The 12,456-nt window shown below is 41.5% G+C and overlaps 1 protein-coding gene across 1 annotated transcript in view; it reads left to right on the top strand.

Annotated features, from left to right (window-relative positions):
* kcnq3 (potassium voltage-gated channel, KQT-like subfamily, member 3) overlaps nt 1-12,456 on the top strand; it is a 273,404-nt gene that overhangs the window by 243,889 nt on the left and 17,059 nt on the right. The window contains 4 exon segments of the mRNA XM_034183094.1: nt 3,799-3,998; nt 4,192-4,297; nt 12,063-12,194; nt 12,306-12,401. Coding sequence (XP_034038985.1) covers nt 3,799-3,998; nt 4,192-4,297; nt 12,063-12,194; nt 12,306-12,401 — 534 coding nt within the window.

The following is a 12,456-nucleotide window of genomic DNA, read 5'->3' on the forward strand; positions in this document are numbered from 1 at the left end:
CAATGCTTTGAACATCAATCTCTCTATATGTCCTAAATCAATATTTTGAACATCAACCTCGCTTTATGTCCTAAATCAACACTTTGAACATCAACCTTGCTTTATGTCCTAAATCAACACTTTGAACATCAACCTTGCTTTATGTCCTAAATCAGCTGTTTGAACATCAACCTCTCTTTACGTCTTAAATCAGTGCTTTGAACATCAACCCTGCTTTACGTCCTAAATCAACGCTTGAACATCAACCTCTCTTTATGTCCCAAATCAGTACTTTGAACATCGACTTGTCTTTACGTCCTAAATCAACGCTTTGAACATCAACCTCTCTTTACGTCCCAAATCAATACTTTGAACATCAACTTGTCTTTACATCCTAAATCAAGGTTTTGAACATCAACCTCTCTTTATGTCCTAAATCAACGCTTTGAACATCAACCTCTCTTTATGTCCTAAATCAACGCTTTGAACATCAACCTTGCTTTACATCCTAAATCAAGGCTTTGAACATCAGCCTCTCTTTACGTCCCAAATCAATACTTTGAACATCAACCTTGCTTACATCCTAAATCAAGGTTTTGAACATCAACCTCGCTTTACGTCCTAAATCAGCACTTTGAACATCTACCTCTCTTTATGTCCTAAATCAGCAGTTTGAACATCAACCTCTCTTTATGTCCTAAATCAAGGCTTTGAACATCAACCTCGCTTTACGTCCTAAATCAGCACTTTGAACATCTACCTCTCTTTATGTCCTAAATCAGCAGTTTGAACATCAACCTCTCTTTATGTCCTAAATCAACGCTTTGAACATCAACCTCTCTTTACGTCCTAAATCAGCACTTTGAACATCAACCTCTCTTTATGTCCTAAATCAGCAGTTTGAACATCAACCTCTCTTTATGTCCTAAATAAAGGCTTTGAGATCAACCTCACTTTACGTCCTAAATCAGCGCTTTGAACATCTACCTCTCTTTATGTCCTAAATCAGCAGTTTGAACATCAACCTCTCTTTATGTCCTAAATCAAGGCTTTGAACATCAACCTCGCTTTACGTCCTAAATCAACGCTTTGAACATCAACCTCTCTTTACGTCCTAAATCAGCACTTTGAACATCAACCTCTCTTTATGTCCTAAATCAGCAGTTTGAACATCAACCTCTCTTTATGTCCTAAATAAAGGCTTTGAGATCAACCTCACTTTACATCCTAAATCAGCGCTTTGAACATCACCCTCACTTTATGTCCTAAATCAACGCTTTGAACAACAACCTCTCTTTATGTCCTAAATCAACGCTTTGAACATCAACCTCTCTTTACGTCCCAAATCAACACTTTGAACATCGACTTGTCTTTACGTCCCATATCAATGCTTTGAACATCAATCTCTCTATATGTCCTGAATCTATATTTTGAACATCAACCTTGCTTTATGTCCTAAATCAACTCTTTGAACATCAACCTCGCTTTACGTCCTAAATCAGCAGTTTGAACATCAACCTCGATTTATGTCCTAAATCAACACTTTGATCATCAACCTCGCTTTATGTCCTAAATCAACACTTTGATCATCAACCTCGCTTTATGTCCTAAATCAACACTTTGATCATCAACCTTGCTTTATGTCCTAAATCAACACTTTGAACATCAACCTCTCTTTACGTCCCAAATCAACACTTTGAACATCGACTTGTCTTTACGTCCCATATCAATGCTTTGAACATCAATCTCTCTATATGTCCTAAATCAATATTTTGAACATCAACCTCGCTTTATGTCCTAAATCAACACTTTGAACATCAACCTTGCTTTATGTCCTAAATCAACACTTTGAACATCAACCTCGCTTTATGTCCTAAATCAACACTTTGAACATCAACCTTGCTTTATGTCCTAAATCAACACTTTGAACATCAACCTTGCTTTATGTCCTAAATCAGCTGTTTGAACATCAATCTCTCTTTACGTCCTAAATCAGCACTTTGAACATCAACCTCTCTTTATGTCCTAAATCAGCAGTTTGAACATCAACCTCTCTTTATGTCCTAAATCAAGGCTTTGAGATCAACCTCGCTTTACGTCCTAAATCAGCGCTTTGAACATCAACCTCACTTTATGTCCTAAATCAACGCTTTGAACAACAACCTCTCTTTATGTCCTAAATCAACGCTTTGAACATCAACCTCTCTTTACGTCCCAAATCAACACTTTGAACATCGACTTGTCTTTACGTCCCATATCAATGCTTTGAACATCAATCTCTCTATATGTCCTGAATCTATATTTTGAACATCAACCTTGCTTTATGTCCTAAATCAACTCTTTGAACATCAACCTCGCTTTACGTCTTAAATAAGCAGTTTGAACATCAACCTCGATTTATGTCCTAAATCAACACTTTGATCATCAACCTCGCTTTATGTCCTAAATCAACACTTTGATCATCAACCTTGCTTTATGTCCTAAATCAACACTTTGAACATCAACCTCTCTTTACGTCCCAAATCAACACTTTGAACATCGACTTGTCTTTACGTCCCATATCAATGCTTTGAACATCAATCTCTCTATATGTCCTAAATCAATATTTTGAACATCAACCTCGCTTTATGTCCTAAATCAACACTTTGAACATCAACCTTGCTTTATGTCCTAAATGAACACTTTGAACATCAACCTTGCTTTATGTCCTAAATCAGCTGTTTGAACATCAACCTCTCTTTACGTCCTAAATCAGCACTTTGAACATCAACTTCTCTTTATGTCCTAAATCAGCAGTTTGAACATCAACCTCTCTTTATGTCCTAAATCAAGGCTTTGAGATCAACCTCGCTTTACGTCCTAAATCAGCGCTTTGAACATCAACCTCACTTTATGTCCTAAATCAACGCTTTGAACAACAACCTCTCTTTATGTCCTAAATCAACGCTTTGAACATCAACCTCTCTTTACGTCCCATATCAATGCTTTGAACATCAATCTCTCTATATGTCCTGAATCAATATTTTGAACATCAACCTTGCTTTATGTCCTAAATCAACTCTTTGAACATCAACCTCGCTTTACGTCCTAAATCAGCAGTTTGAACATCAACCTCGATTTATGTCCTAAATCAACACTTTGATCATCAACCTTGCTTTATGTCCTAAATCAACACTTTGAACATCAACCTCTCTTTACGTCCCAAATCAACACTTTGAACATCGACTTGTCTTTACGTCCCATATCAATGCTTTGAACATCAATCTCTCTATATGTCCTAAATCAATATTTTGAACATCAACCTCGCTTTATGTCCTAAATCAACACTTTGAACATCAACCTCACTTTACGTCCTAAATCAATGCTTTGAACAACAAATTCTGTTTACGTCCTAAGTCAACGCTTTGAACATCAACCTCTCTTTACATCCAAAATCAAGGCTTTGAACATCAACCTCGCTTTACATCCTAAATCAATTTAATTTGCAGACTCATTATTTTGATCACAGGGGAAATAAATAATGGATAAATAAGTACTTATAAAAATTTCTAGAAAATGTGTGCGAGTGGACCGTGTTTTCACCACCTTCATCAGATCCACTCATTATACACAATTCTTTTTCATATAAAGTGAAATTCTCTATGAAAATTTCTTGTCAAAATTCTATCCTGATGCTTCCTAATGCAATGAATGATGTGAATTCCACAGAGGCAGTCCTCAGGTCACTTTGCATTTTGGCCATGAAATTGTGACTGAACCCTTCTGCTGTTTGTCTCTGACAGCAGTTTTTATTGTCGGCCTTCTTTTTTCCCATTTTAGCCAAAAATTGAGTTTATTGGAGCGTGTTCGTCATCCAAACACACGGACATCACTGGGGACGGGAAAGAAGCTCATGGGCCCCGCTGAGTCAGTGGATGAAAGTCCTTCCAAGGAGCCCAAACCTGCTGGCTTCAGTAACCGGGAACGCTTCCGTACTGCCTTCCGCATGAAGGCCTACAGCCTCCGCCAGAGCTCTGAAGGTAAAGTTTGTCCTGTAATAATGTGCAAATTAGCAGAGAGGTCATCTGAGTGCAGCTGGACTGCATGTTTTATTCCAAGTTAATAACATTTGTGTAGATATCCTGAATATTTTTATTCTTTGTTAGAAACATGACTCAAAAACATTGTAATATTAATTTAAAAGAGTAATCTTTGTTTTCTCTCCTCTCCCAGATACCGGAGCCTTGGCAGATCCAGCCTTAGAGGACAGGGGCTTTCCCCCAGACCTCCTCCTGGAGGAGATGATCCCCACACTGAAACTGGTCATCAGGGCTGTCAGGTCAGGAGACTTTACTTGATCTGTCCACTGCTCTTTGTTTCTTCTGACCTTTTTTTTAACATACCGTATTATAACTGTTTATTTTGGGATTTCCCAGGAATCTAAGCACTAAGCATAATAAACTCCAGTAATAAAAAATAAACGCCATTAATTTAAAACATTTTTTTTTGGTTTGTTTGTTTTCTGTCCCATTTTCCATGAGTTGACCTAAAAGATGTCAAATCTTATCTACGCGCAGACATTTATTTCTCAGATTTTGTTAACAGGTTTGTTAAAATCCCGGTTAGTGAGCCTGTCACCTGTAAGGTCATCTGTCCAGCTGATACCATGACTGGGTGTCTCTGAACAGTTTTTTGAGCAGGATTTTATAAAATAGCAGAACATGACTTTGGCTAGCTAATATGTCAACTTACTCTATTTATTCATCTTTACTCCCAGTGGTACATTGGAACACTGCATTCCCCTTGTGTCGAGGTAGATGATGGTTTCTGTAACTGCTTCCATGGTGAAGCCGCGAGCCTTATGACTGAACCTTGTTTTTTGTTGTTGTTTTTTTTAGCTGTACTAGTAAACTAACGTATAGCTAATAAAAATCCTTGCTACTATGACACCAGTGTCCATTTGAGGCATTGTTTGCTTTCTGTCTAACACAAGCCGGACTGAGACAACCTGGGTTTCGACATCTCCACAAATTTGAATATCGAAATTTGCCTGCGTTTAACTTATCGTTAAATTGTATTTTTTTGTATGAATTACTCAGTTGCATGTTTTAGCTCCCTTCGTAAACTCATAAATCAATGGACGATATTTATATCAACTGAAGGTGTAAGCTCTTTACACTGATGCTTCACATTCACCCGTTCACACACCGATGTCGGCATGCTGCTATACAAAGAGTTCAACTGCACAGAGTTGACGACTGTGCCCAAAAGACTCTTAGGGATTTAATCCGACATGGCACAGTCCGGTGGAAGTGGTAGTTTTGGCTGTATTCCCTCTGCCGTTGTACCAAAGTAAATTTCTTTGAGAAACAAGATGAGCGTGCACGCGCGAAGGAGGGAGGGACAGAGGGAGGCATTGAGCCTGGTGACGTGAGCAGGAAGAACTAGACATGAAGGCATCTGATTGTTTTTTTTGAGAGTGCACCACAGGGCTTATTCTGTTCGGAGTTTTATCGATCCTACAGCTGCTACAGACGTCTTATTTTTTTCGTTCCTTTTCCTGAATACATAATGTATTGACTACTGTTAGGATAGACGGACCATTTCACCCAATATAACAAAAAGTGTTTCTGAGCAGAGTTACCTACCATAGCTTTAATTATTGTTTTATTTTAGTTATGTAATTATGTATTTATTTATTGTTCTTTGTTTTTATTGTTCTTTGTTTTAATTTAACACCTTGTTTTCGCTCTGTCAGCATCAGCTGAGAGAGTGAGTCTGAGCTGGACACGCCCCCCATGTCTGGAGCGTGAAGCAAAGCTGTCACACATGAATGAGCCCACACTGTTCTCCTTATTGTATGTATGTATTTATTTATTTTACCACTCTTTCTTATAATTGAACACCTCGCTGTCACTCGCACTCTTGCCTGAAATCGTGCGCGTTATCATCTGACAGCTTTGGTGCTCCTGCCTGTGCTGACATGATCTGAACAACACGCCCCCTTGGGCTCACAGCTGGCTGTCACTCAATGCTCCACATGACGGACAGATGTTGCGATCGCGTGTCATGTGGCTGTCCGCTTGGATGCTGCGCTGGCCTCGGTCCACTGTGTCATATGGGTTTTACGAGGTCTGTTAGAAAAGTATCGGACCTTTTTATTTTTTTCAAAAACCTGATGGATTTGAATCACTTGTGCGTGCATGAACCAACCTTGAACCTTTGTGTGCATGCGTGATTTTTTTCACGCCTGTCGGTTGCGTCATTTGCTTGTAAGCAGCCTTTGTGTGAGGATGGGTGGAGTCTCTCGTCGTTTTTTCTTTGCAAGGAAATGGCAGAACGACAAATTTTGCCACAAACTGAGCAATAGCCAGGTGGAAACCATTTGGATTATTCAGACGGCTTTCGGTGACGATCCTCTGGGCATCACACAGATTAAGGAGCGGTACAACCGGTTTAAAGACGGCCGCACAACGGCGGAGGGCGCGCTGCGCTCCAATCGGCATCAACACGCTGAAACGACCGGATCATTTCCAAAGTGAACGCTGTGATGATGTGGGACCATCGTGTGACTATCCAAGAAATTGCGGAAGAGGTGGACATCAGCACTTTTTCGGCACATTCCACTGTGAAAGAAGATTTTGCCATGAAAAGAGTGGTGGCGAAATTCATCGGCACGAAGCTGATGGCGCAGCAACAGTGCCTCCGTGTTAACGTCTCACAGGACATGTTGTAACATGCCCAGCTCGTCAACCATTCGGAAGATTCAGATGGCTTTCAGTGGCTTTTCAGTCGTGTGACTATCCGAGAAATTGTGGACAAGCTGGACATGTCAGGGCATGTCCGCACAACGGCGGAGAACGCGCTGCCCGGAGCGTGGCGCGCTCTCCGCCATTGTGCGGACGTCTTCAAACCAGTTGTACCGGATCATCACTGAAAGCCATCTGAATAATCTGAATGGTTTCCACCTGGCTATTGCCCAGTTTGTGGCAAAATTTGATGCAGTTGCGCTGCTCCAGTCGTTCCGCCATTTCCTTGCAAAGAAAAAACGACGAGAGACTCTACCCATTGTCACACAAAGGCTGCTTACAAGCAAATGACGCAACCGACAGGCGTGAAAAAAATCACGCATGCACACGAAGGTTCAAGGTTGGCTCATGCAAGCACACGTGATTCAAATCCATCAGGTTATTGAAAAAAATGAAAAGGTCCGATACTTTTCTAACAGACCTCGTATATGGGATCTCTACGAGTCATATGTGACAACACTTTTGTGAGAGTTTTTTATTTTTAACTTAGTTGTGGCGGCATGTAGGGATGGGTATTGATAAAATTTTATCGATATCGATGCCATTATCGATTCTGCTTATCAATCCGATTCCTTATCGATTCCCTTATCGATACCTCTTGTGAATTTTCTGTGTACTAAAAGTAGGCTTTACAGGTTTCTATGTCAACAACATTTTATTGAGTCTTAAAGTAAATAAATATGACATTGGTCACTGTATCCTCGATTTCTGGATATAAATGAAAATGAACAAAATCTGTAGTTTTTGTCTAAAGCATTTCCTTTCAGACATTTTGGCTCCATACCTCTGAGCTGAACTCAGCCGGCTGCTGCACATCAGTGCAGGACGTCTCATTTTGGGAGGAAAAAATGTTTTGATCGATTGCAGTTTGTATTACAACATTTGGAAAGAGGTGTCAATTGATTTAAACGGCGTTTTGCTTTGAAGTTATTAATTCCGACTGGACTCTATCATTCTAACTTGACTCGGCAGAGAGCTGCGCAGCATTTGGAGCTGTGTGAACAGAACGGAGAATGATTCTCGTTTCTTTCTTGCAACAAGCCAGGAGTCCCAGTTAATGACTTTAATCTGCACAAAAGTGACTCACAATTGACATATTCAGGGATGAAAATGGTGAAAAACAAAAAACGCTGTAACCCAAAATTACCCCCCCAACACCAAATAGGGGTTCTGTAATTGACATATACACATGATCATTTTCTCAACAAACACCCCCAAAAACAATGGCCGCTCTGACAGACCGATAATGGAATCATTAAGCAAAAAGGCTATTGATGTCGGTGGATCAAATCATTACTTAACGATACCTGAAAAGAACCGGTTTTCGATATCCAACCCTACTGGCATGTGTACATTGCTGCCTGATGATCCCACCTCCAGAGGGACATGCTGAATATGTTATGATGGATGGTCCACAGCTCTGACATGCAAGTCAGCTGTGTGTGCCGAGCCTGTCACATGCATCGACTTGCGTGGGTGCGCAGCATGTTGCACGCACCTGCATGTCTGGTATTACAGCTGTAATCATCATAATGTCACATATACATTGTGTAATGGAAGGGGATGGCAATGTATGTGTTGCATGACGTCCATCATAGACACGACAGGCCGTCCAGATGTGCACACTACGCTGGACTGCAACCGCACTGCACTCCAGCTGCTGTTCGAGCATTTTCCACCTCAGCCCCCGCACCTTGACAATGTTGGACTGTGGTTTGGGGGAGCGGGTGGAGGCATACTGAATGCCTTTTGTGTTGCTCGGGGGACGGACGCACACTTGCGGGGTACTTAGAAAATGCGGGGCCAGCTCAAAAGTGGTCTGCCTACTCTCTACATTCGTACTGGCAGCGTGAATGGCCCCACCTTTTCTAAGTGCCCCGTGAGTGGTGTTGGATGTTCATGGGTGGCATCTGGACTCCGGCTAGCTCTGGCCAAGTGTGGGTCAAATGGCCACTCGCCTGGCCACTGATGTGAAGGCTGCCTCGATCCTGCTATTTGGCCAGGGTTTAACGTGGCCGATGATTTCGTGCAGCTCCTCGGCTGCGTGACGATTTGGCCGACCTGCGTACGACATGCTGTGTGAATATTGCAAGCACTATCAGAGAGCAGTGCAACCTCATCTTGCCTACCGTTCGAATGGGTTTCTGGCATACGCGACACGTAAATATAGAGTGCATGTGCTGTGGCCGAATGGTTGTGGTGACTGCTGTACGAAGCTTTCGAGGCAGCTCCGAAATTTCACGAGTGGTATTTGAATCCTCCTTCATGCATCCTTCGGCCTCAATCGTGTTATGTGTGAAGGAGCCCTTAAGCCTGTATATCAATGACCAGAGGGAAAAAGGGCCAGGGAAATGACCTAGGGGGGAAACGATGGGGTAGGGGGTGGGGGGGATGACCAAGGTGGAAAAAGGCAGGGGAAGAGGGCCAGGGGAAATGACCAGGGGGAAATGCCCTGTTACCTGCTTGCATATATTATAATGCTCATTTTGCATATCAAAATGTTCAGAACAACCACAGCTTTCTGAATGTGAGATAGGCATTTGTCTAGAACATTGTGTAAAAGATATACTTTTGCTCTAAATGTGAAAATCAGAAATGTGTTTTTACAAACTCTTGGGTTTACCAAAGTCTTAAGGTTGCAAAAGTAATGCAATGAAAGACATTTTAAACAATATAAAAAGAACAAAATAAACACCATCCAGTGCAACAATACCACTCACTGACAACTACTGGGCAGACATTTTCTGGTCTCTAGGATTTGCTGTGAGTCACAGATTGCTCAACACCACAAAGTACCAGCTCCAACAACATGTGATTTGGACTTTTTGATAATAATTTATGTTTTCAGGCCTCTGAAAAAAATCAGCTCAACATGTCACATGTGGGACACAAACCAACCGTGTTGTGAATCATTTGATAGTCTTTGGGCACCATCATATCTGCTGCAGCCCAAAGGACATGATTCTACAAAATGTGCCCATTATGGAGCATTTTGGAAGCCTGGAAAATCGCTCTGTGAACACTGTGAAGGCTCCAGTTCAGATTCAAATGTAGCAACATATTTGCTGTGAAGCAACCGTTCCAATAGCTGCAACAACCCCCACCACACACACACACACAAACACACACACACACACAACTCCACACAGACACACAGTACTTTCAATAAGAAACGGTAACTTTACAGCGGTAGTACTGATCTACATGGACTGGATGCTTTATGATGATGGTCTGGTTTCACCAGCGATGAACCTCATCATAGTGGAGGAAATGATCATGCAAGCAAGAAACCTGACATAAACATTCACACTGAGGTATTTTACATAGTTTTCTGATGAGCAAAGTGAAAATCCAAGATGGGTGTCATTTTTCAAGATACGCGCCAATTTTCTAGACAATATGAGGTCTGTTAGAAAAGTATCGTACCTTTTTATTTTTTTCAAAAACTATATGGATTTGATTCATATGTTTTTAGATTAGCCAAGCTTGAACCTTCGTGCGCATGCGTGAGTTTTTCCACGCCTGTCGGTTGCGTCATTCGCCTGTGGGCAGGCTTTAAGTGAGCACTGGTCCACCCCTCTCGTCGTTGTTTCATTGCGAGGAAATGGCGGAATGATTTGGGCTTTTTTTCCATCAGAATTTTTTCAGAAACTGTTAGAGACTGGCAGCTGGAAACCATTCGAAAAATGTATCTGGCTTTCGGTGAAAATTTTACGGGCTTCACAGAGAATAAGGAGTGTTACTACAGCTTTAAGGACAGCCCACAATGGCGCACGGCGCGCCGTGCTCCGAGCCGCCATCGAGAGGCAGAAACCACCACATCATTTCTAAACGGATGGCTGTGTGGAGCCGGGACCGTCGTGTGCAATTTCTCTGGTTATCACAAGAGCTGGACATCAGCCATTTTCCGGCAGATTTCACTTTTAACAAGAGATTTTGTCATGGAAAGCCGCACGGAGGCTTCGCGCATCACGACCGATTCACTGATGAAGCGAGACAAAGGAACACCTCCGTTTCGGAGTGTTAGAGGACAAGTTGGGACATGCCCAGCTCTCCACAATTTTGGCTGATGTCCAGCTCTTGTGATAACCAGAGAAATTGCACACGACGGTTCCAGCTCCACACAGCGATCCGTTTAGAAATGATGTGGTGTTTTCTGCCTCTCGATGGCGGCTCGGAGCGCGGCGTGCTGTGCGCCATTGTGGGCCGTCCTTAAAGATGTAGTAACACTCCTTATTCTCTGTGAAGCCCGTAAAATTTTCACCGAAAGCCATATAAATTTTTCGAATGGTTTCCAGCTGCCAGTCTCTAACAGTTTCTGAAAAAATTCTGATGGAAAAAAAGCCCAAATCATTCCGCCATTTCCTCGCAATGAAACAACATCGAGAGGGGTGGACCACTCCTCCCACAAGGCGTGCTCAGAGGCGAATGACGCAACCGACAGGCATGGAAAAACTCACGCATGCGCACGAAGGTTCAAGCTTGGCTGACGTAAAAGCATATGAATCAAATCCATATCGTTTTTGAAAAAATAAAAAGGTACGATACTTTTCTAACAGACCTCGTATTAGATTTTTTTCTCACAGCTCTGAAAATTAGAATAGAAATGGGGGCCGCCATCTTGATGCGCTCATCGTAGTGATTCAATCACAAGGCACAGTGAAGGTTTGATTTATATATATATATATATATATATATATATATATATATATATATATATATATATATATAATTATTGGTTATTAATAATACCATTATTAATAATGGTATTGTTATTACTGTTTTTTTAAGTGTTTAATTTTCACTGTTGCTGCACTTTGTGTGAAATCATAGTCATATCTTATATCATATATATCATATTGATATGACAATATTGCAACATGATAATTAGGCAAAAAAAGTTGAAGGACAAAAAAAATTAAATATTTAAAAGGCGGGGGTCTGGGGGGTTGAGCTCCCCCAGAAACTGAAAGGTTTTAGCCATGCTCATGCTCCACCGAAGCATTTACTCAAAAACGTCTGAAGGACCAAAATGACATGGCGAGATCCTGAAGAGCTTCACTCGTCATGTCCGTGACATACAACCCCAATTCCAAATATTGGCTCATTTTGAAATGGATGCCTGCAACACGTTTCAAAAAAGCTGGGACAGTGGTATGTTTACCACTGTGTTACATCACCTTCCTTGTTGCCAGGTTTCATGCTTCCCCTGGCAATCAGCACGTAGCTGCTCTTCTATTATGAACAAAACTGGAAAATCTGCAGCTGTTTTTAATCTGAATCTTTATTTGACAGGATTTTACAGTTTCTCCTGAACAAGAAGCAGTTTAAGGAAACTCTGAGGCCTTACGATGTCAAGGATGTGATCGAGCAATATTCTGCTGGACACCTGGACATGCTGTGCAGAATTAAATACCTCCAGACAAGGTGAGAAGCAGCAGTGCAGATCCACTAAAACATGGTTCAGTAGATCCATGAGTGTGCTTTTTAAATCTCGCCTCACAGAGCTGAATTTTTTTCTGCACATCTTCCTTTTAGGATTGACATGATTCTTGCACCTGGACCCCCCCTCACCCCAAAACACAAGAAAACTCCGAAACCGCCCTTTGCCTATCCACCCAGTCAGTCGCCCAGGTACTATCATCATGAAATAAAGAAAACAGAATCATATGTTATAAGCAATGTGCAT

The sequence above is a fragment of the Thalassophryne amazonica genome, chromosome 12 (genome assembly GCF_902500255.1).
Source record: "Thalassophryne amazonica chromosome 12, fThaAma1.1, whole genome shotgun sequence".
Classification (NCBI taxonomy): domain Eukaryota; kingdom Metazoa; phylum Chordata; class Actinopteri; order Batrachoidiformes; family Batrachoididae; genus Thalassophryne; species Thalassophryne amazonica.